The 26,734-nt window shown below is 35.6% G+C and overlaps 1 protein-coding gene across 1 annotated transcript in view; it reads right to left on the reverse strand.

Moving 5' to 3' along the window:
* IntS6 (integrator complex subunit 6) overlaps positions 1-26,734 on the reverse strand; it is a 128,811-nt gene that overhangs the window by 87,283 nt on the left and 14,794 nt on the right. The window contains exons 3-7 of the mRNA XM_081756020.1: positions 23,316-23,555; positions 20,064-20,244; positions 16,857-16,988; positions 3,356-3,699; positions 2,947-3,099 (exon numbers count right to left, since the gene is read on the reverse strand). Coding sequence (XP_081612146.1) covers positions 2,947-3,099; positions 3,356-3,699; positions 16,857-16,988; positions 20,064-20,244; positions 23,316-23,555 — 1,050 coding nt within the window. The remainder of the gene's footprint in view (positions 1-2,946; positions 3,100-3,355; positions 3,700-16,856; positions 16,989-20,063; positions 20,245-23,315; positions 23,556-26,734) is intronic.

The raw sequence follows: 26,734 nt of genomic DNA on the forward strand, positions 1-26,734 counted from the left end.
CCTCTTTCCCGTCTTTCTATATTTTATTACCCATCATTACCCATTACATTTTATTCTGCTATTGCCCATTACTTTATTTTTAGCCTCCATCCAGCCGTTAGTACTACGGATTTCTAAGAATTACTTCTATGGGCTACTGTATTTACTTCCTTTCTCTCCTCTAGTAATTCTATTCAGAGATTCATCTGCCTACATTACATTTTCCGTTTCATAACATTCAAAATGACTGATAGTTACATACAACAGGAACTACCTACTTACTCCCATCTTCTTGGATAAAAAAATCCAACACATTCCAATCAAAATTTTTCTTTTAGGCCTTGTATCTGGAGAACTACATACAATGTAGCCAAACGCAAACTATCACTTAACTCAGTATGATGTGCTTATTCCGTGGAAAATACGAAAACTCGATTTAGGGGCCGTTCAAAAATTTCCCCTGATCCAAAAATCAAGATTTTTTTAAATCCAACTTTCTTGCATCATTCCTAAAATTCTTTGTCAAGATCGCAATCTTTTTTTTTTTTTATCATTCCTAAAATTCTTGTTCTTTCTTTTCTCCACAATCTGTTAAAAAAAAAAAAAAAAAAAAAAAAGTAAAGGTTCGAGGCTAAGGGTCTTTATTTAGAACCTTCAGTGTATTTTTGTAACCTTAATTTTTATGGTACTAAGGCCATTCTATGATTTTTTGGCTCTGACTACAAACACAACAAAATAAAAAATATCGCTTAGTACCAATACGATATCTTGAAATACAATAATGCCCACAGAATATTCTCTCTCTCTCTCACCTTAGACATCTCCCCAAATTGGACATTTTCCCAGGGAGGAACAAAATACTGAACTTTAACAATATTACTATAAAAGCACAGGATTCTATACAGGAAAAGCTATACAGCGTTTGAATTGAACAAAATATTTCAGGAGATATATTCTATTCTTAGTCATTGCGATGAAGGCAACTTTTTATATTAAATGGAACTGAGCCACATTAAAATTAAATTGTTGCACAAACGATATTTGAAAACGAAATAAATTAGTGAAACGTTATGATATTTATGTTATCAAATAAAAGCATAATTTACTTAAGTTAAAACTATCTTTAAAAGAAACAGAAATTAAAATCAGTAATATCCTTAATCCCGAATGTGCGTGACTGGTACAATCCGCGGCAAAAAAAAAAAAAAAAAACTGCAACATGAGCATATAAGTTTATTGTGAAATGACGAAGTCTTTTGCTCCAAAATAAGTGTGCACGGGAGGAGGCCGAGGTTTATCCTGGCGTGATTCGTTCCACTTAGACGTTATGTTCATTCCCTGTGCTGTTAGGCGTAGTTTCACAATAAACTTAAATCTTCATGTTGCAGGTTTTTTGCTGCGGATTGTACAAGATTTGAAACTCATCTCGAGGATTTTCATGACACCAGTTTCCGTTATGTTGATGTTAATTATATCTCTAGCCAAACTGATGCCAAAAACAAACATTGTGGTTTGGTACCTTAAATCTGTTATAATATCATTATACTTTAAAAATAGTTTAACTGGGCATAGAGCTTCACTTATGATTGATTATCTCTCTTGATGGTAAACTGTTAAGTTGAAAAAGTCATCGAATTATAACACAAGGCTCGAAATATTTTCTTTGGACCTCGACGCCAGTTCTGAAAACCAGACGCTCCAACAATACAAGTCTAACTTGATACGTACTCCAATATGTTTTGACTTTAAATCATAGTAGCTGGTATAAAATGCACAAGCTTACCTTAGTGTATAGACTATACATCGAAGATAGTCCTTATTTAAAAACAGTATAAAAGATCTTCTACAAAGCAGCCATGTATATTTTATGTCCATGTACATGCTCTGTAGTTTCAACACTGAAATAACAATTGTTCACTATTCTGTATAAATTAAAATCTTCCAGCTAATGATTTAACGATTAGCTATTCACGTTAAAGGTAAACCGGAAACTTAAAACTTTATAACGATTATTATAATTTTTTAATCCATTCAAAGCATATAAAAAATCAGAAAACTGGGATTACTAACGTTAAAAATAATGCTAGGCGCCAGGATATTTCCAGCCGCAATAGTGACATGGCGCCCGGTGATTTTTGAGCTGTACAGTAAGGTACCATCTCCGTATTTGTAGTAGCTAGCAAAATCTCTGCAAAATTTTTAGAAAATTTTCCCGTACGAAGCACATGAAATCATTCCATGTACTCATACGGAGCTAACTTTATACAGTAACTATCAATAGCAAACTGAGCTCAAGCCGGAAGCAAGCAAACATTAAAACCAAAACGTGAACATTATCCATCAGACGCCTCACATCCCTTTGTGTTGATGAAGGAGAAAACAAAGCCAAGAAGATATCAACACATGGTACTCGTCTATCCCCAAACTCAATGGTGAAACCTAGAATCGAACTCGGCACCATGTGTTACTGAACCGCGAACAACACAAGGGTCTATCTACTGTTTTATATTTAGTATCTTGCCAAAACAAAAACCTGCAGAAAGGAAAGTTGATTATAACAATGGTTTTAAATAAGCACAAGAGAATTCAGACATACCAGTTTACAGTTTTGCAAATAAATCAATTTCACGCATAAGAAAGACAATCAATTATCGTAAGTAATGAAAGTTATTATTATTTTTTTAAGGTCATGAACTACGAAATACGTAGGCACTGTTAATTTTGAGTTGTATGAAAATATCAATATTTAGAAGACTTTACAACCTAATACTGAACTAGAAGTGAATTTGTGGCCCTAAGCAGTGGGTATGTTTTAGTATCGTTCTAATTTAATACCAACTATTTTACGATACCCGTTTTACATATTAATTATTACATCTAACCACAAGAAATTAATCTTTGCCAAAAGATTTACAATTTTCACTATGATCTTAATTACAGTGCTGCTCTTTTTTGAAAACTACTCACCTGCCAACATATCGTAGGTTGCTTTCGAGACAGGATGTACTGCGTAAGAGGGCTTGGCTCCAATTCATATTTATCAAACGGTAAGTTCTCTATCACCATTGGCTCTTGGCTAACACACGAGAATTTCACATTCGGATGCGCTGTTCTTGGTGGCTGAAAATATACGGAAAAAAGATGTTAAAGCTTCGTATACAATCAAAAGTTAAAGCTTTCCCTAAATCTAACCTGATTATCTTTTCAACTAATAAACTTTGCAACCACGAATCTGAGACTTAAAGCTAACACGACCTAAATTCCCCCACCGATATTTAAATTTCCTATATAAAATCGATTACAACTAAGACCTACAAGATTTTTTTCCTATGCTCCTACTCACAGTCAGGACACATTATAGTAACTTTGGACTTACCAAAGCCGAAGCACTAACGTCTGGCCAAAATGATTCTGGTATAGGCCAGAATCCCACAGCAAACCCCTTTTGTGCTGATCGAGGCACATAGATTAATTTGCGACAACTATGCCAGGACGTATTAGAACCAGATATTAGTTGGTTTGCAACTAGATTGAGATTTGGAGTCTGAGGTCGCGAATTGATAGCCCCATTTTGACTAGGGGTGAGTTGAGGTTTGCTTTGGGACTGAGATTCCGAGGCCTCAGATGAAATCTGAGAATTCTCTTTCTCCCAGTCTTTATCACTACTTTTATCGACCTCTCCATCTATAATGACCTCAGTATTTTGATCACCTTTCACACCTGCAATGACAGAAACAAAAAACAAAAATTAGTACTTGAACTTAACATACGTACATGGAATAAATATACAAAAATATATTTAATATCAAATATTACTAACTGTAGTAATACTTTAATCGACAAGAAAGCTTAAAAAATATAGCAATGAAGGATAGAGAAAAATCAAAATAATTTTCTTTCACGAATCCAGAATGATTCCTTAGCAACTTTTCTTTGTAACACAACTACAGATCATGAATCATAGTTGTTGCATTATCGAGGTAATAAAATTTTTTAAGGACAAAAATATTTACCCATATTAACAGTTCTTTTCTTTCACCAATAGGATCGAAATCTTCCTAATTTTGACCAGGTCTCCTTCTCTTTTTCAGTAATGATGATATAATAGATGTGCACTTACCATTAACGCGAGATACTAACAACACTTACCCCCACTCCGAAATTTAATCGCTTTATGAATATCAACATAAATATGGAACTGTCAAAGTCATTTTCAACGAAATTTAGGGTAAATTATTTTTAGGTACATTGTTTTTATGATACAAGGTTTTCGGAATTAGTTATGGATCATGAGGCTTACTTGTAAATGTATTCGATCTGAAACGCACCTTTATACAGCGTGGGCCATAAGTCGCTTGAGACTATCAGTTATTCAAGTGGTCATTAAGGTTAGTGTAAAGGGCCAAGTTTTGCCAATAGATGTCACTACAGTCTTCATCTCTCTCCCATGTATTTTTTACCTTTCACGAGAATTTACAATTTCTTTTATAAATTTCAACCTAAAGACTTCAAATTTTTAGAGAAGGAACTTCATAACCTATTAAAGAGAACAATCCGTGCCGATTTTTTATTTAGAATTTTCTTCATTGTTGAAACAGTTCCATTGTTAAAGATTTGAATATCCATTTCAACAATCAAGCCATTTCAACAATGAAGAAAATTCTAAATAAAAAATCGGCACGGATTATTGCCTTCGATAGATTATGAAGTTCCTTTTCTGAAAATTTGAAGTCTGTAGGTTGAAATTTGTAAGAGAAATCGTGAATTTTCGTGAAAGATAAAAAATACATGGGAGAGATACGAAGTCAGTAGTACCATCTATCGGAAAAAAATGTCTCTTTAAACCAATCTTAATTGACTTGAGGGGCAACACCTGCTTGACGTAAACAAAACGTTAACGTGTGGTTCATAAGTAATACGTTGTAAAGAAATGACTTTCTAAAAGATTTAAATCTCGTTATATTTGTTTACAATGAAATTCACAATGAATAGAAAATTACCGAATGATAAACTCGTTTCCGTGTTTCAACAGGTTCAGTTTAATTTACTTTTCACTCCGGGGAATACTTCAAGTTTTTTTTTTCTTTTAAAAAAAATACAGGTCTACAGCATTTAAAAGAGCACATTACTTCTGAATTTGATAAATCATCAATGATCAATTAAAAGGCACCGAAAAATGGACACGTTGAACATGTGATTTAGGTCACCTAGTTTCTTGATCCAATTTACTGTTACAACTACTAATAATTCCATAGTTGATAAGTACAGTGAAACTTCCCTTAACGAGAACTTCCAAAATACGGACAAACTTTTCTCTCTCGGCAAAACTGCATGTATTACTGAGAAAGAAAACCCTCACTTTTACGGACATTTTGAAATACGAACACGAACGATCTTCTTTTCAACACGTTTTAGGAACGTCTTCATAAAGGACAGGAATTATTCTCAGCACAGAATAATTCCTAGCAAACTGCACAACACAAAATGCCTTCTGTTGAAGAGTAACCATCTTTGTTATTGTCACTGCCAAGCGGAAGGAAAGAAAAACTATCTGCGTTCATGCGTACAACCAAAACAGTCTTTCTTGCTCTTTAATTTGAGCTTACAAACAAACTTTGTACACACCTTAACTAAGCGATAATATAAGAAATTAAACTGCTATATGCATTTATGTACATGCAGAAAGTTAATATTTCCGAATTATTTTCCTTTACATCTGTTTCTGATATATGGTAAACACTACATAAATTATCTATCCTTCATTGTTTACATACAAAATCTAATGTTACAAACAGAATAATTACATTAAATGTATGACTATACTTGAACTTTACTAATAAAGGTTAATTTGATAAGCTTAGCTTAATACTTACTGCTTACAAAGTTTTTTATTATTATTATTATTATTATTATTATTTCCTATTAGAAATTTACTAAGCTATTTCGAGAAATGTATTACTTCTTTTAAAAAAATGCAGACTTTTACATTTCTTGACAGATAATACGAACAAAGATCAAAAGGGAATGAATGTAACACCACACCTCGAATGAAATCAGACACCGAACCTAAACCGACTGTTTCTTGATCACTTGAACGAGATGAATTTTCCTGATCCTTCTCAATTAACTTCTTAAGAGCTGGGGAAAAGAATTATACAAAGGTTCAGATCAATTAGGATTATTTTGGAACATCATGAAAACAAAAACATGTGTGTAATTTGAATTGTTTTACATATTTTCGTTACTGAAAAATCTTACCATCATACGAACTTTCATTTTATTTATTGCTTACAGTTATGAGCACAGTTTCCTCTTCTCTCAACTCTTAATACAGCAAGCGACTACAAAATCTACCAAAATCATCAGCAACCACAATATGAAGTACATCTTATCCTATACAGAAACATGTTTTGTAAAGCAAGTGGAAGCTACTAATACTCTTTTACAAATACGAGGGCTGTCCAGAAAGTCTTAGACGTTTTAGTCTATCGCGGCAGTGGGCGGAGCTAGAGTCGCCATTTTGGTGTCAACGTATCCAGCTGTGATAGCGTGAGAATAGTGACGCTCTTACTGTGTTTCTGTGACGTGATACAATGTGCGCTGCAATAGAAAATCCCGTCTCCTGTGAAGTGCATTCTGTGATTAGGGTTTTGTTCGCAAAAAACACTGAGAAGTTAAGGCGCGCGATTCAAAACAAGTGCCGGAAAAAATTAGCGCGAAGGTATTGTGTTTTCACGACAACGCACGTCTACACATGGCCAAGCGTACCCGAGAACTCTTGGGATAGTTTTGGATGGGAGGTGTTCGATCACCCACCACTAGGCCGGATTTGGAGCTGAGCGACTACCACCTCTTCCTAGCGACTAAGACATGGCTTGCTACATAACGCTTTGATACTGTGTTGAAATAGCAGGCGGTTGAAAAGCCAGTGGTCGAAATAGCAGACGGCAGATCAAAAAAACTTGTGCTACGGTATGATAAGTGCCATAATTTGCATGGTGATTATGTGGAAAAATAGCTTAAGAGTGTACTTTTTCAAATGTGTATAATACAATCTGGTTTGTTCATTCTGTTTCTTTCTTTCTTTCTTTCTTTCTTTATTTATTTATTTATTTCAAAACGTCTGACTTTGTGAACATTCCTCGTATTTTATAAATTCTTCATACTACAAATAAAGTCAAAAGTTCAACAATTAAAACCTAATGGAAATAAATGAATCGGTGAGATTAAGAAGGGAAAGATTCCACTTTTTTGTCAAAATGAGTTGAAATAGCCATTTTGTTCCTTTAATTAAGACGCATATTTTGGCATGAAAAACGGAAAGATTCCTTTCATCATTATGACGTAAGAGCACGTGAAAAATTTGACTGAGGTTAAGAAAGGAAACATTCCAGGAATCTTTCCCTTCTTATTCTCAGCCATGGAGTTAACTAAGAACATACTGGAGCGCCTAGGTATGTGAAGTTCCTATTGTTTTGCTATGGAATGGAATTTGTTCAAATTGAGGCCAGTTTTCGGTTATTTCCTAGGAAAGGTCCGTGTTGTCACTGTTAGAGGCTTCACATACGCAGTTCCTCTAGTTCATATTATATCTAACTCAATTAGTACGAGTGTTGTAATTGCTTTTTATAGAAAATATGATCGGTTGATATTGCCGAGTTAAGGTCCGTTGCGCGGACATGTGGTAGTCTCAATTTACCCTATTCGGTATTCACTCCAGTATGTTCATGAGAGGAAAACACGATAACCATAAGAAATTTTCCAATGTTGTTTTAATAGTGCTAAAGGAACACATCGAGTCTTACCCCAAAAAACCTCCCACTATTCTTCAAATTCTGTTACATATTTAGAGGCTGGGCTGACATGCACAAAGAAGCATAAAATACTTCTGGAAAAGCATCCAGAACTAAAAGACATAATAAAATATGAGTACTTTTTAACTTATTACAAGGAAAATTATGGGTACCGATTCGGTAGGCCGCAAGTTGACGCGTGTTTAACGTGTGATGACCTAAATACAAAAATATCATCATCGACATTGAATGACAACGCTAAACGGGTCGCTTTAGCTGAATTGATGGTTCATAAAAGAAAAGTTTTACAAGAAAATGGAAGAAGTGACTGAACTATGCTCTAATAGAAATGACGTACATGGAATCTGCTTTGATTTTATGCAAAATCTTCCTTTGCCGTGCATACCTGTTCAAGAAATGTTCTATTTAAGGAAGTTATGGCATTACGTGTTTTGTGTTCATAGTTTAGGAAATGAAGAAGCTACTATGTACACCTATCATGAAGGAGTTGCAAAGAAAGGAGCAAATGAAGTGCGTTCTTTATTGTATGACTATATAAACAACAGTGTTGACCCTCAAGTAAAAACTCTATACATGTTCAGTGACTCATGTCCCAGGCAGAACCGCAATCACACTTTGGTGAGATTGTTCCTGTTTCTTAGTATTATTAGGCGATTTAATAAAGTACATGTATTTTTCCCCATTAGAGGACACAGTTTTCTCCCCTACGATCGGAACTTTGGAGTTATTAAGAGAGCCATGAAACGCCACGATAGGATTTATTCCCCTGATCAATACAACGATATGATTAGTACAACAAAAACCAAGCAGCCTTTGTTTCAGGTGAAATCCGTTTCAAACGAACAAATTCTGAACTTCAAAGGATGGTGGCCGACATTTTTCAAAAAGACTTGTGCTAGTGTTCGAACCAAACAGCCTTCTAAAATCAGTACCTACAAACACTTAACATTCACAGCAGCAAAAAAGGGGATATGCTACAGCTTACATTTTTATAGACGGGCTACAAACTGAAGTTTTTAAACTGTACAAAGGTGGTGAAGCAGACCCTCCTGTTGAAAAGGCATATAATGGAATCGTTCCCATAAAAAGAAAGAAACTCGAGGATGTTGCCAAAGTGGTTCACTATGTGCCGGAACAAGCCAGAGTGTTTTACAATAAACTTTTAGAGTGGCCTACTCATGAGCATGAGAGTGAGAACAGTGAGTAGTGATAGAAACAGTGTACAAAGGCACAAACCAATATCTCATGTATTTTATTTTTATAACATGTGTGAATAATGTTTAATTTTCATTATTTTTGTTGATTTAACAATAAGTAAGGAACAGTTTTAAGCTCATAAATACGCTTTTGTTTACCTTTTTTCGACATCTAAGTCTCTTGAGATTAAAAAGGGAAAGATTCCACCGTTTTTAAACTCATATAATAACCGTAATAAGAATGTAATGGTAAAACACTTTTGCGTATATGATACTTACGGTTATAAGGAGCAACTTTCCAATAGTAAGTTTCTTCCTGTGACTATTTGTTTGCTTACTATAAAGTTTTTTTCAGTTTCCCAAAAGTTTGGTTATGTGGAATCTTTCCCTTCTTAATCTCACCCGTTCAAATATATATAAATACTTAGAAAAAAATTGTAATTTCGATTTGTTTAATGTGAAAGTCGTTTATTTTGTTAATAACTAACTTTCTCTGTTGCTTTTCAAACTAACTTACACTTTTTTTTTATGTTGATATTAATTTGGTACTTATGAATTGACTTCTACCAATGAAGCCTGTAACATAGAGAATCTGATACCTGTTGCACATTCTTCCCACTAAAAAAGCTAATTTCTTTCCTCTTTTCTGGACTATTTTCAAAGGAAGAAACGAAAAGATTCCGAACTAAAACTTCCATACCGGCCGTGTCTTTCGTACATCTTTGAAGCTGGAAGGTACTTATTTGTGTGCTTATGTGCAGATACAGAGAGTTTGTCACGTAATCCTCTCCTCTCTATTAAAAAACAACCTCATTTTGCTCTATACTTTACCTGGACATGCTTAGCCTGCGTTCATTCTTCTAAATAAACGTATAGCTATCGCATTCACACCCTACAACTTGTAAAAAAAAAAAAAAAAAAAAAAAAAAAAAAAAAAAAAAAAAAAAAAACTGGTTTTGTATATTGTTTTTAATTTCTACAATTTTCGTTGTATAATTTTTTGCTTTATTTCTCACGCCAAGCATCTTTAAAAACGAAGAAATTGACCATCAAGTGTAACAGAAAAAAAAATTGTACTTTCCGAAGTTAAAGGGGGAAAAAATCTGGAACACGAAGTATTAAAATGTCATAAAAAAAAAAAAAAAAAAAAAAAAAAAACAAATCTCAGATTAATTATTTAAAAAGTCCCAAAGGAATAACGATAATGCAACAGACAAAAATGCTAATAAACGCTTTTAGTCCTTTGAACAAGAACTAGTAAAAACTTTTAGTAAACTGAACGAACTTCAATCACTTCAACCTTAGGAAACTAAGAACAATTTCCTCCTGAATAAACTCAAAATGTAAATAACTGTTCCCGGGATATTAACCACGTGATGTGTTTGTTGTCCAACGTTTTAAGAACAGACATCGCGCTCTCATCTTCAGAGTCAGTATGAAAAGACTATAGACACAGAAATTGTATACTAGTGCGTACAATCCGGGATGGACATAGTGGGTTATTATTGATTGATGGATCTATGTGAGACTAAGTTCACAGTCAATGTTTCTGTTGAGACTGATGCCTTCGTTCAACATAACTATGACTTCTTTCATTTTTCTATCCCAAAATCCTGAACATCTAAAAAGTACAGTGGTTTCAGAAAATGATATGGCATGCTCTTCTTTCGTACTATGCTCTGCAAGTCCCGATTTGCCAACTTGGAAACATTTGTGTAATTTATATGTTCCTTTGACCGAACTTCAATAGTGAGTCTAGTTTTTCAATTATAGTAAGCTTTACTACAATTACAAAGAATGCGATAAGCTGAAACCTAAGTCATCTTTCACCGGACTTAGATCACTAATTTTACCTGAAGGTTTGTGAATTGTCTTCATTCCGTGTTTGGGTAGAATCATGAATAAATCCTGACAATTTACCGTTGTACGAAACGCAAGCAATTCCTCTTCAGTCTTATTCCAGTTTAGACTTTTTAGGCTTTTGATTGGAAGCGTCCCCTGTGCTCTGCATAATACAGTTGTTCTGTTTGCTTTTCATACTGGCTCTAAAGAGACAAATGTCTGTTCTTTAAGCGTTTCGACAACGTATATATCACGTAATAGATATTCCGAGAACAGTTATTTGCACCACGATACCAGGGGAAGATGTAGCTCTTATTTCAAACTCAAAATGTATTGATTTTTTTTTTTTTTTTTTTTTTTTTTTTTTTTTTTTTTTTTTTTTTTTTAGATTGTTAATAATTATTAAACAATCACACAAGCTTTAGTAGCACCGTTGCCCACACATACAGGTAAGAAAAAAATGGTTTAGTGAAAATTAATTGTACAGTTAACAACTATGCAGACATTGTAACTTAGAAATACACGCATCTTGAGGATTCTAACACTGGTTTTGCAGTGTTACGCATCCTTACCGCTGTGCCATTCTGATTCTGTTGGGGTTGATGGTGACCGATGATATTAATGGTTCTGCCTAGAGCAGTCATTTCCAACTCGTCACTGTATGACGTATGAGAGGGCTTGTATGATGAGAGACAGGCAAAAGAAATCAGTTTGAGCAAAAAGGGGAGGAAACGAAGTAGATGGAATAGGGGAAAAAAAACAAGGTTGGAAGTATTCGATTAGTTACGAGTCCACGAATCGAATAATGCAGCTGTAAAATCATAGATTACATTTATTTGGTTGTCATCAGTGTCTTCAATCAATGTTACGTTTGCTACCTTCTCCTTGCTTGTGTGAGGGCTTTATTGAGAATCCGAACAGAAACTGTGAAGCCACGGATCACCCAGTTGGAAATGTCCAGCCTAGACTAGAAAAAAATGAAATCTTTGAGTTTTACGTCCTACGGTTATGCCGGTTAGGCTAAAGGAGACGGTGATGATGAGTAATGAATGAAATGGTGGAATGAAGACAGTGGGAAGAAACGGAAGAACCCCGAGAAAACCCACGCACACGGTGTTTGTCCACCACAAAGTTCACTTGGCGGGGGCTGGGATCAGCCTAGACTAGAGTTCTATGTCTGAGATTGATTTTGATTCCTTCATGTGAACGAAAGAGGACTTGTATACTTTTCTTCTTATGGAAGACAATGACTTATTACAACAACTTGTACTATATCAATGTTGTGTTTTGTATCCTTTAGATGTTTTGGTATCATGAATTTAGCATCACCCATATATTCTTTCAGTCTTAATATTGTTGTGCGTGTATCTATGTATAGAGCCTGTATAAGTGTCTTGGAATGCATAGGACTCAGAATGCATAGGACTCAGATAATGAATCTGGAAAATTAGAATCACATTAAGCTTCCCTTTATTTTACTCGCACTGACTTAATGCAGTGTTAGATTTAGGATTTAGATTTCTCGGCTTTCGGCACTTATGGCCCTTGTTAGTCCGTCACGCATGAGGGATAATGTCCCTCGGTAATCACACTATCCAAGGAAAGGGAAGGAAGAAAGCGGCCTGGGACCTGTATGTTAGGTACTACCAAGGCATTTGCCTGATAGGAATGAGAAAAACCCAGGAAAAACTCTTCAGAATGGCTGGCCTGAAAAAGCTTTCTACACTTTTTCGGCTGAGTGCTCCCACCGGGAATCGAACCCGGGACCGCTCGCACCGAGAGCGTTAGAGACTACGCTACGCGGGGGCCACTTAATGCAGTGTTAGAATTTTGCTACCTAAAACTTACTGTAAAACCGAATGAAATAATATGATGTTTGGGGAGACTTGTGGCTTGCATTTCTCGCAACACAGGTAGCGGCATATTTCGCTATATCAAGACTAAATTTGAAAATGCAAGTATTATGCGTCTGATACATTTCTTCAGACCCCACAAGATGCTTGCCACACGTCTCATACATTTATTCAGACCGCAAGATATGTTTATTACGCGTCTGAAATATCTGTTCAGACGGAAAAACTGCGATCTAATTTCATTCTTTACAAATTACACAGGAGTTCCTTTTTCATGAAAATTCTTGTATATTCAATGGACTTTCAAGAGAAGTAAAAAGACAATTCAAACTAATCAAATATGGGTGGAGAGCAGTCGTGTACATACTTTGTTTGTGCTGAATACGTAAAATTATTTAACATTGAGTCAAATATGAGACCATCCAGATGGCTACAAACTTAATCATTTATATGAGAAAAGAATTAAATAAATTAAAGAATATATTTTAAAAAGAATTAATATATTTACAGTGTAGTTTCCCTACTCCACAGAATTTCAATACATTAACCTATATATAGGTTTTACAGTGTCAGAGCAAGTTACTGTGGAGTAGGAAAGTTACTGTGGCATTTTTTCTGATCTTCCCATTTTCCTCTTCAAGTCACAACAATACACAATCCATATAACAAAAAAGACAAATGCACTACGTCTACTGACTTTTACTGCTCTTACATTCTTATACTCTGTAAACCTACTAACATCCACTTCATCCAGTGTCACAACAGCACCACCACAACAGCAGCATGATCAAATATATTACTGTTCTATGGAAGCGACACTGAAAGCTTCAACATACTTGTGTACCTAAATTATAATATATTCGTATACATAGTTGTTATATGACCACACTCATTGATGCAAGCCTCAGCAAACCTCTTTTTCTTACTTGTCTGGGTAATGGCTGGTAGTGAAGGCAGCGAAGAAAACAATGAATACTCTTCTGTTATCTATTTATTTATGTATTATTTGACAACTCCAAGAGGCCTGCATCAATAATAAAATATTTTTTCTTATTTTTATGACACCAAAAAATTCTACATCTTCTAAACAATATTATCTGACATCACACATGAAACCGAATATTACTTTTTCTTTGAGGAAACTATGCACATATCTGTCAAGCCCTTCAACTGGAGTAACTTCCAAACATTCGAAACGACGATAAAATTATCGACCATAGTCCATAACTTTTATTCCATGTAGAGTGTTCAGTTGTTTGTGTTTCCGAAACCAGAAACGAATGAGCCTAATATGAATTTTATATTACAACTTACTACAAAATGAAATACATTATGACAGTAAACCTAATTTAAAAGATGGAAATATACCTTCTTCTGTGCGTAAAAACGTTTTATATTCAAGAGTTCTTAAGATATACATACGACGCTGAGATAATTTTTGTGACTTAAAGAGTATACAATGTTCAATTGCAGCAACATCTACGTTCTAGGTACTCCTTTACAGACTCAAGAGATCCAAAAGGAAGCTCCTTATGACCAAGTGACTAGCGTGCATGATCCAGGATTTGATCGACAATGAGGAGAAATAGTTTCGAATAGAAAATCCGGGTAGTTATTTGTATGATCTTAGTTTAAGCAAGACTTCTTATAATATACTGATGCTTAAAAAACTTTGAACCCAAGTAAACAAACAACGAAATCAAAGTACGTCACCAGGCTAGGTTGGTCGGTTGACAGAAGTTTAGCCTCACTTTTCACTACGAAGGCTAAATGAGAGACGGGTCTACAGTTTAAGGTGGAATCCAAACTCCTTAAAGGGTTCAAATTTCTAGGTTCTCCCTTCGGGAGACCCTGAATACTATGCACCAAAGACATGAGCGCTAGCCACTTGAACACTAGGCACAGTCGCCAATCTTGACAAAACAATCTTGATGAAATAAGGTGTAAGCGAGATTTTATTTCTACAATAATAAAACAATTTCTTGAGTCCTAGTCGAGTAAAGTACCTATTACCGAATTGTTAGGCTTTGTTTTAAGTTGGAAATAAATTTACAAATTGCTCGTATATTATTCCTAGAGATTTAAAAATACAGTAAACCCACGATTTAACAGACCTCGAATCAATGAACTACGGATAAACAACTGAATTTGACTAATCTAGCAAATGTAGTAAGCAGAAGAACTTCTAAAGCAAAATCTTCGACCAGATTTTTAAAAGATGAAGTGACTAAAGCAATTGTAAGGTAACAGTGGGTTCTATATCGCTTGTTCGAGCTTGTGCTACATTCGAAATAATTTGTGGGCTAGAGTTTTGAAGTTTAAGATCTCCATGAAACAGTGTTGAAGTCTGGAGAAAATGTCAGTGGTGATTAAATTGACTTGTAGTTAAACATGGACGAGAGTGATCTAAGCTACACAATTCTCAGCCACGAGGAGACAGCAGAAAATAAGGTGAGAAAGATAACGGTGACGAAGAATAGGTCGTTTTAGGTCTAGAAATGCACGGGCTTAGAAGAAAACAGGATTTGGGGGGGGGGGAGGTGAAGTTTTTTTCGCGGCTTTTTTGCCTGGGAAATTTAAGTATTTCAATTTTAATGGGGAAAGAACAGCACGTTCCACTTTTCCCATTATAACACGAGAAAATATTTAATTTGTGCATTCTGACGAAAATATGTCCTGAAAAATTTCAAGAATTTAAGAAAATCAATCACTCGATAGGAAAAGAAAAAGTGCAAATCGGTGGACGCAATGAGTTTTCTATCCTAAGGAATTGTTTGCAGATCTATTAAATTTCCGTTCATTGACAAAAATGTTTTACTAAAAGAGACTAATAGTGTTACCAATAGGTGTTTTGAAAATGTAGTAGATGTGGTGGAACAAAATCAGCATTTAAAATTTATGAACAAATTACAACTAACATTAATTAGGCTCACTGAAATTCAAGGAAGAGAAGGTAAAATACTATCTACAAAGTATCCAATTTTTAGCAAAAGTTTAAAATAGAAAACTTTGTGGATAGAGTTTTAAATTATTACATACAATATAACAGTGAAAAAGAGACGGAAACATGTGAATAATGAACGTTTACTACCGCGCTAAACTAACATACTTTTTTTTTTTTTTTTTTTTTTTTTTCGTTTATGATTTTAATTTTACAAACTGAACTCACATTAGGTTATAATAGAATATTTGAAAAGCCGGATACGTATTTCCCGAACGGAAAAAGAGAGGTGAGCAAAATTTTATACAAAAATAAAAACGATTTTGTATCTGTTTCTTGGTTTATGGTACTTTTTCCTTGCTTTATGATACCAGTTTGAATTTAGGCAACATATATGAATTGATGTGCCATTTCCAGGTATTGGAAAGATGGTTAGGCAACCAAAACGACCCAATGATATTACGAGTTGCATAACTTGTACTTGCTGGCAACAAACACAATGCTATTTGAGGTATTGGATGTTCTAAACATACTTATTTAATTGTAGAATCCACTACAAAGAAACAAAAGTGGTACTTGAATAAGAGTTATTTAAAAAAAAAAGTTTAAAGTTTCCGTTCTCTTCCTTTAAATATATCCATTTTATGGAGAAAAACTATCCTTTAAAAAAAAAAAAAAAAAAACTGGCCTTTTTGCATCTCATGTCTGGTCCTAAATTATCAGAAGCACAAAGAGAGTATATGGACATCATAGCTGTATATACTTCAGATCAGGAAGTGCTCGCTCATTATGAACATTTTAGGCAGGCATAGACCTTTCATTCTTAAAAAAGAACATTCAAGGAAAAAGCAACTGGAGTTTGAGACTTCTTTTTCACTCTCCTAACACGCAGCTTTTTCCTGTTTTTGGTACTAATATGGCATTTACATTAAATATTTTATGCTCACATTCTACAACTAAATTTCGAGCGTAAAAACACAACCCTAGATTGAACAGATAAATACCGTATCGCCCAAATTAGTCCGTTAAATGGAAGGTTTACTGTAAATACTATTGAGATCCAACACTCTCACACCAAAAAGACAGAAAATACACTTTAAACTAAGAGATGTGGATCAGATTATAAACTCCCAAAACTACTAAAGTCCCACAATCTACTCCTTAGGAATCAAAAAGTATTAAGATGCTTAATGATTATTATAATAAAAATAAAAAATCTCAATACGCTCACCTTCACTTCCTACGGGTGGTGGATCGGGCCCAATCTTCTCAAAGTTGATGACAACGCCACTCTGTACTTTCTGCACGAGACTATCGATACATTGCATCAACATGCGATGAGATGTGATGCAGTACGACCGACCTGGAACGAAAAAGGAGACATTCATATATATAGTATATACACAGCTCATGCATCGAGTAGTTAACGCTAAAAGAATTACGAACATATTACATCAATTTAGTATTGAATTACCCTTTTCATGTTAATTCACGAAGAGTGATAAGATCTACTTTAAAAAATAATAATTGTTCAAATTGCAAATACGCTACCTCTTCCTAAATAATTTCTTCGTTGCTTTTCTACAATTCCTAGCATTGTTCGTATGGAACTAAAACTAAAATCTTCTCAATAAGTATCCTATCGGTTTCTTCAAGCTGCTCGCAATAGAACTGTTTGCAATATTCACTCACTCACTCTCTCTCACACACACACACAAAATATAATACTAATTTAGTACACCGTGTGATTTGGTGCTAACTTCGTACCTTGTGAACTATTAGTTCTTCTCTATCGTATTTTATCGTATTTCTCTACCTGCTGGAAGGTCCACCTTTCTCCAGGGAACATGGTAGCAGACAGTGGTTTCACTACAGGTGTTAGCGCTGTGTCCTGGTACACCTTGGCAGATGTTTTAACACCTTTTTTCGCAAAAATGCAGCTGGGTTGTGCCTGAGTAGCTCACTCCCCACCAAACCATCACTGAGGCAGCATGATGTGCCCTCTGAATCCTTGGAGCTGCCTCAGCAGCTGCAGTAGATGACGTGGCATACACACGGTCATTTTGGGCGTTGTTCGCCTGTTCAATTGTGAACACCTTTTCGTCAGTGAACAGAATCTTTCTGTGCAGATTGTTGGCGTAACGCCGCAACAGTCTCTGATTTAAGGACCCTCTGCGACATTAATGTTTGGTTCAGAAAGTGACCAGTCCGCCTCTTATATGCCCATAGATGTAGATCACTCCTGAGCACACAAGACATGGAATTTCTGCTGATGTTCATCTCAGCAGCCATCACACTGTGTTCGAACAGGATTTCTTCGAATTCTTGCTGCGATTGCTCTCTGGACCTGCAGAGTTCGTACCATTCGTGGTCTGCCACTCCTTGCGCAGTCAGCTGCCGTTCCAGTCTCGGTGTATCGCTGTATGGCGCGATACACGAATCTCTTGCTGATTTGTAGGGGTTTCAGGAGGTTGAAAAACTCACCTGCTGTCTTCCCGACCTTGTGTAGTGCAATTACTGCTACACGAATTTCGTAATCGCCCCACTCCATCAGAACTCAGTACAATATCAACGTATGTCATGAAGTCAAACACACACTACATGCATTTTCCGTTTTATACACAGATGGCAGCACTGTGCCACTCCGGATGAATACAGCGCCACTCCAAACTTTGTGACAGTATTTATGATATTATAACCGTTACCAGGTTATAGACGGATTTTTTGTGGACACACTGTATATTTCGTAAAGACAGTGACTATTTTTTCGATTTATACTTTATTCTGCGACGCATATAAGTTCTTTCTTCGGTGGGAATTGCTTCTTTCCCACACAATTGGACAAAGAAGTCTCTCATTGTTTTTTCATATATATATTTAAAACATTGCTTTTGGTGAGAACATTTCAGTTAGTGACAAACCATTTCAGTGTTTCTCCCTGACTTATTATATGCACAGTATATATTCTGCAGTTATTGGGAACTGAATTAAGTGCTTTCTTTAATCGCTTATGAAACATTGCAATAGATTAGAGCAGACTAGCCCAGAACAGGTATTCAAGTGACCATAGTGGCACCAATTGCGTTGCTTTGCATTTCCTTACCTGTACTTTCTCACGCCCGAGTTATCGCAGTGTCTCGTCCATTGTGTGCAGTAAACTAAAATTAACATAAATTGTTTTCTATATTCCGTTTGCATGTGCATACAGGTGATTTAACTGAGTGATTTTTGGATGGAATGAACTGCCAACACTTTCAGTCGACCATTGCAGCCCATACCTTGAGCTTTGGTGCTCAGGGAGTTTGACTCCGGTATTGTACGCAGCCACCACGCACGTTGCGTCGGGAACCAAATACGTTTGTGTTAAGGGGCACAAGCTATTAGCCGGGAAGGACGTTTTCTTACGGCTAGCCCCCAACTAGTAAAGTCCCAGGTCCGCAGACCTTGTGCGTACATGTCAGTTATATACGCGTCCTCCAACATCAGCATTCTACTTTGGAGAATTTCTTGTTTAATTTGCTGAAGATTCATCTTTACGCTTCAGGATTGTTTGGCGCAGCAACTGGATCCCTCGTGGAATTGTCCTAACAACTTTTCCCCAGTGCTAATCCCCCAAGTGCGTCAATGGTGTTAGAGAAGCATTTGCAGTGAAATCTGAATTATAATCTCATATATATATAAAGGGCTACATTGCATAAAAAGGCAAAGTGCGATTTCAGTGATGAAAATTATTACACATATTCTGTGTCGTGTTGTGTTACTTCCTCTTCGTTATTTTTTTTATATAATAGTGTTCTAATAAATAAGTATAGTGTTATTTAATCTAGTGTGTTTTCGTTGTTTGTATGAGTGATGTTTGTGTGCGTTATGGTCTGGATGACCGTCTGATCGTCCGTGAGGTTTTCGAGACGAGACACCCCAACCTCTCGGCGCCTAATGCTCATCTCATCATTGGGACCGACGAGCGATTTGGGAACAATTTGTAACTCTTCTTGCAGAGGTCCTTCATCGTCCTATCCAGGTAAGTTCCAGTCTCCGGAGAGTACTTATTGGTAGGACCACGAACAGCGACCACATTACACGGATTGGTTACAAATAAATGTTCACCCAAATAGAGACCTCGAACTGAAATGGTTACAATATAACTAGGTAGTAATATATGAGAACAGAACGAGTTTCCCCGCAAGTAAGCCCCGCGCTCACGCGTATACCAATCCAAGGTTAAGAAACAGGCATTACAAAGATAACAATTGGTCATTAAAACATTGCGTCGAAATGCCGTTCACTACTTGGATGCTTAATTAAACACTATTTTAAGTTTTCATTACTAACATGTATCCTAAGATGTTAATATTTAATGAAACACAGAAAGATGTTAATATTTAATGAAACACAGAAAGATGTTAATATTAATAATGAAACACAGAAAGTCTCTTACCTCCCGTAACTTCACACATGGCATCTATAGGTGATGAGTCACTCGGAACAAGACCCGTGTCCCTTTCTAAAGCCGGTGTTCCAGACAATCTTAACACTAAACTAAAAAGTCTTTGGTCCCAACGAAACGGCTCACGCGTCAACTCAGATCCTGGGATAGGGGAGTTCATAGGAAGATTCAACTGAAAAGTAAATATTAATATATTAAAGAAAACACTACAATTATTCAACTATTCAATCTTTTAATCCCTGAGCCATCCAGTTAGCGCACATTCATCTGAAATGAGTTGAGTTCAGCACAGCAGCTCCCAATGCAATTCTTCTCCCAATATATCACATCGAAACTTGCAGGAGGTCAAGTCAATTTGGTTGTCCTCAGGACGCCCATTGAAGAGAATACCAACATGTGTGTCACGTATAACACAAAGCATCTTAATCCTTAAATATGCGTAATTTATATTTGTAGTATACGACACGCGGAATCAAAAATGCCTACTTTTGGTTATACATGCCCACAGTCCACTATACGTAACTTGCAATTGCTCTGCAATTGACCCGTTTGAAAAACTATATAAATGATGGTATGACATACTCTAATCGGTGATTCCATCATGCAAACACGAATGTTACTCTAAAACAGCGGTTCTCAAACTGTAGTCTGGCCTCGTATTCCATTAAGATTAATTATATTATTTTAATAATAATAATAATAATAATAATAATAATAATAATAATAATAATAATAATAATAATAATAATACTTCAAGTGAATTGTCTATCACACTGTAGTTAACAATCTCTAATATTTTTGTTTGTTTTAGTTTAGCGTCTCTTTCCACCACCGAGACTGTTTGAGACGTGGTCCTATACTGAATCTGAACCACCGCAATGCGTTCAATTTTTAAAATAATTTCTCCACCGGAAATCGAGCTTGGTACCACATACAGAAGCACATGCGCTAGCCAACAGATACAGAGAGAGTCAAAGAAGTATAGGTTATACAAATAATAAATTACAGAATTTAATAGGGTAAAATAAGATTACAAGGATTTTAATGGATTATAGACATTATAAAAATTCTTGATACTTTTTAATTATTTTTTTGAAAAAGTAATATGTCTTTTCTTATATTAATACCGATATACAGTTCGTCACAAAAAATAGTACCACTTTGAGAAATCTGTTCTATTTTAAATATTAGCACTATTCTTGTTCTTCTAATAGTACCCTAATGCTTATGTGTTTGTACTGTAGTGTACATATAAATATTAAAAGAAAACCCTAAGTTTTATACATTAAGTGACCTTACAATCCACAAATTTAATTCAATGAATATCAGAAAACACATACAACTGTTATGCATATCAGGAAACATACAACTGTACTCAGTGCTACTATTCTTTCGTGCTTGACTATACAATTAGGGGAATTTTGATTAATACTATTCTTTTTTTTAATGTAAGTACTCTGAGACAGTGATTACAAGTCAAAACATATAAAAAAAACGTATTTAAATTTACTTTCGAAGGAAAGAAAAGTAGGGTGATATGTAGAACATTCTAACAAATAAAAAGTGATTCTCACTTGAAAAAAGTTGGAGAAACAATGCTCTAAAATAAATATATACTATAAAGGATAAACACCGACATCCTCTGATTTACTAATCTAGAGTGCATCATCTAATTTACTGACGTACAAGTTTCAATAGACCGAAGCGTTCTTCTTATTGGCTATCAAAAAATCCTTTCAAATACATAAAATGTCATTAATACACAAAACTTTCCATATACAATTCTGTACATCAATAAAGATTCTTCCACAAATAATGGCCAGCATGTTGGAAATTTCCACGTAACAATATTTAATTCATTTATACTTCCTACAACGATATTCGGCAAACGTTCACTGATATACTGATGTTGGAAACAAACATGTGACAATGCAAATCAAAGGGCACCTAAGGAATTTGCAGACAATCAAAATTAAACCTTTTAAAATTCAATATGTAAGTAAGCAAGATACAGTTACAGCTAATCTACTAGGTGCAGGGACATGTCAACACTTGATTAACCGACATCACAAACACAATAGCCAAGCATATCACACTGACAGATATTGCTCTGGAGCATATTTCCCTACTTTGGTCTCTGCAGCCATTTCGAATTTACAGAAAACAAGATGCTGTGATAGGTTAATCTACTGAGCAGGATAAGATATACTGAAAAATATGAATCTGATTTAGAATTTGCACATACTATTTGTTTGATCCTCATTTATGAAAAATGGTTGAACCTCATATTAAAAATTTATCATCTTTTTTCTGTGACACTTTCCAAAATAGTGTTAAATGTTCACTTTCGAAGCTTACCAAGAACGATTTGTATCTGACTTAGACTTTTTGAAACATCTTAAAAACTCTGGGGGAGGGGATGGAAAATTAACCTGTTAGCCTTCTCCTCCTAGTACATGGTAGTGAAACAGATATTTTCTCCGAAATCCGGTGCTGCCAAGAAATCCTAGCTAGCTGACACTTCTCGACCAGAGGAGTGCGTAGTATTCTCCGTCACTTGAGAAAGGTTTTGGCGAAAAAGAAAAAAAGTAGCGTGGAAATTCCAAATGGTTTGTGTTGTTTTGTTATTTGACATCTTGAGTGGAAAAATCTTCCTTCTTTCTTTGGAGAGGAACAAAATTCGGACTGGACGGCAGCTCTCGGCGAAAATAGGGGCTGAGCATAAGCTTATCTTCTCCGTCACATGAATAAGGAATGGAATGTCTCAAATGTTTTGGCGAAGAAAAAAGTAGTCTAGAAACTCCGAGTGCTTGATGTTGCTTTGTTATTTGACACTTCCAACCTGCTTTCAACAGAATTTCTTTTTCCACTGAGAAGGAATGATCTATATAAGCAGGCAAGTTGATCAGTGTTTATTTCCCCCTTCTCTACATAGAAAGAAAGAAAGAACACACATGTGTAAAGTCATTAATCAAAGTGTAATGGGGGCCAAAGCTATGGCAACGTCGTTGAACATAAGTTAAGTTACAATGTCACTAGTAAGACGATATGACTGTTCGGACAGTTCCGATTACCACCCACTAAGGTTTTTAAGATTCTGCCAGTTCTATATATATGCCCTCCATAAAGTAATTACCGGTATTTTACAAGAACTGTTTACTATTTCATTATCTAAATGAAATTAAACATATGAAGATATAAGTTTGGTCTCACCAACATAATAATAATAATAATAATACTTACGTCTTCTTGTACTCCGACATTATTGGAAAGTTTTCCCCCGTCCGTGATTACGACTATTACAGATGGCTCTAAATAAAATGGACACCGGCCTTGTCCGTATGTATCGATTCCCGTTTGCATTCGATTAATATTAAGAACATCAAAAGTCTGCTTCAGTGCCGTTCCCATGGTTGTCATTCCTTGGGCCTGAAGATTCTTCAATTCATTCATAAATGTTGCCAAGTTCTCTTTCCAGCCCGCCTGAAATAATAAAGAACATTGTGTGGTAAAAGATTATATAAGTAAAAAAATGTATATAAAACTACATGAACTGACTCACTGAAATAAAATAACTGATACTTCTAGTTTACGTGGAAAGTTGAAATTGGCATAATTATAGCTTTTCGGGACTAACCAGCAGAAAAATTCCCAAGAATGAAGATATTTAACTTTTACAGGTTCTAAAGGAAGGATGAAAAAATTCCGCATGTTATTTAAATTGGAGTTTTTATGGACATATAATCTCATATTTTAGGTACTTGGAATTGGAATAACCAACTTGAAACTCGGTAGGCTTATATGTTTTCGTCATTATTACCTAAGTAAAACACCAATAATAAAAATTTCCAAGTTTAGAGTGGTTTTATGGGCAGTTGGAAAATCTTTCCCTTGTTATTTATATGGAACATCTATACCCCAAAATTATTGGGCTTTTCCTGTAGGGCTACAATGATTAAATTTGGTATGATTGTAGCTTTTCGGAACTAACCTACAGAAAAATTGCCAAAAGTTAATATTTTTAATTTTTAGGAGGTCTAAAGGAAGGATAAAGAAATTCCCCATGTTATTGAAATGGCTTTTTTTTTTATATATTATTATTATTATTACCTATAATCTCATATTTTAGGGTCTTGGAATTAAAATAAGAACTTGAAATTCAGTATGGTTGTACCAAGTTTAGAGTGGTTTTATGGGAAACTGAAAAAAATCTTTCCCATGTTATTTATATGGGGCATCTTCTACACCCCAAAATGTTTAGGCACTTTCGGTAGGATTAGAATAATAAAATGCGGCATGATTGTAGCCTTCCAGGACTAACCCACAGGAAAATTGCCAAAAGTGAATATTTTTAGCTTTAAGGGGTCTAAAGGAGGGATGAAGCAATTCCCATGTTAATTAAAAGGCGTTTTCTTGGAACACAAAATCGTATGTTTTAGATAGATAGGAAAAGAAACTTGAAATCCGGTAAAATTGTGAGTTTAAGAGGTACGAGAGGCGAAGACCCCAGCTCGCCAAATTCAGGAAGCAATAAGAGTAAATGCACGAAATTCACTGTTGATGCAAATGCTGATATATAAGAAAAGCGAGGCCGTAGGCCGAGCAAATACGGGGGTTTCGGGGTAGAGCCCCCAGCTAGCCGAAGGCTAGTCAGGACATAGCCCTGCTATTTACGTTCTCAAGTGCATATTCATATTTAAAGGTGCATATTCAAATTTCTGAACTGAGCTGCCACCTTCACTCAAAGAACTAACCCAAAACTTTTTATTACAACAAATAGATAATATCCCTGTAAAATTTTAGTGATTGGCTTCCCAGCCAAAACTCTTTTATATAGGGTGGACCATTTATCTTGACATACCCTTGTAACTTTTAAATTAAGAAATTAAAAACACGTAAATTTTGTACCACGCAAATATAGGCAGGATGACATTATTAATTATACTGAGTGATATCACAAGGTTAACAGCATTGCTAACCCAACATAAAGTTGGAGCTCCTTTGTGGCTAAGCGGTTAGAGTACGCGCCTGTGGCGTGGGAGACCCGGGTTCGATTCCCAGCACGAGCTCATGTGGTTCGGATTCCACGTTAAACTCAAAAAAAGCTAAACTCAACCAAGGTTTTTTTTTTTTTTTTTTTTGTTTTTTTGTTTTTTTTTTTAATGGCACTGAAAGACCATTATTCCTGACATTAAGATAAGACAAAAATTATAGACAAACCTGGGCGCACAAATGCTTCCTTTCGGAGTTATAGGCTGCTGGGAAAATGAAAAATGAATTTTAAAAGGTCCACAGTTCTGAAACAATGGGACCTACCGCAGTCGGGTCAAAACTTCACTCAGGAACTAGTATAAGCCCTATCCAAATATCCATGTTTCAGAATCCTGTAGTACTTCCACAACAATATTTATAGGCGGTTGGTGAATACTTCAAATTATATACCCGCAACCAAACTCTCTCTATAAAATTTGTTGCGGAAATACCTTAGGATTCTGAAACATGGACTTTCGGATAGGGAACACACTAGTTCCTAAGTGAAGTCTTGACCCGACTACGGTAAGTCTCATAATTTTGGAGCTATTGACCTTTAAAGTTCACTTTTTTCATGTTTTCGGCAGCCTATAACTCCGAAAGGAAGCATTTGTGCACCCAGGTTCGTCTATACTTTTTGTCTTATCTTGGTGTCATGAACCACCTCCCAAACGTTGCCAGTGTTGTTTTGAAACACCCTGTATGTTTGGCTACTAAAACGTAAGTGATACATATCTACTATAACTTTCAGTTTTAATATTGATCTACATAGAGCCAAAGCGATAACAAGTAACGACAAGAGTTTTCTTGGGATCGATTTAGCCTTCTAAGAATAGGTATCACCTCTCTCTTAACTCTCTATTTAAATCGACATTGAATGCTTGATTGAAAGTGTGTGTCGACAGCGAGGTCTTTTGCAATCTTACGTGACACATTAAAAACATGAAAGAAAAAAAAATAAAATAAAAGCATAATATCCCAGGAAAATAATAAATTCAGAGCACAGTAAGTGTCATTCCATTGTCGAGCACACAAAGATTGGTTGAACAATGAAGACACGTTAATCTTCTCCGCTGGAGTAGCTCGGCAAGCGGTAAACACACATGGACCCTCCCTTAATTAGTAGTTGACGTAACTGTGCAGGATAGAAATAAAGGAAATGCTACGTCAAGAATAAAACCAACACAAATAAGCAGTGGATATCAGAAATTAAAATGGGAAAAAGCCCTCACACAACAGTCAAAACCTGGGTATGTTGCAGTAATGAGAGAACTTTTAGAACCATCGAGCATCATCACCAAGCAAAGTAGGCAGATCGGCAGACAGTTTAAGGTGGGCTCGCTGAGGAGGAATGGTGAACAATTCACCGCAAAGGGCGCAGGAAGGCGGATTCTGGTCACGTAACAGATAACCATGGGTAAGGTCACTATGCCTGATACGCAAGTGTGTTAAATCATCTTTCTTTTAACCATAAAGTACGGTAACTCGTGCCCCAAGCTATTCAAACCGGAAGTGGCAGAAATCAACTATTTCCGATTTAAACGTTGATTGCTAGAAAATATAGTAATATCAAGAAGTGGTTTCTGCAACCAATTAAGCTTCCCAAGAAATACTCCATTTCCACTCTAATC

This window comes from Thermobia domestica, chromosome 4 (assembly GCF_964235325.1).
Source record: "Thermobia domestica chromosome 4, izTheDome1.hap1.1, whole genome shotgun sequence".
NCBI lineage: Eukaryota > Metazoa > Arthropoda > Insecta > Zygentoma > Lepismatidae > Thermobia > Thermobia domestica.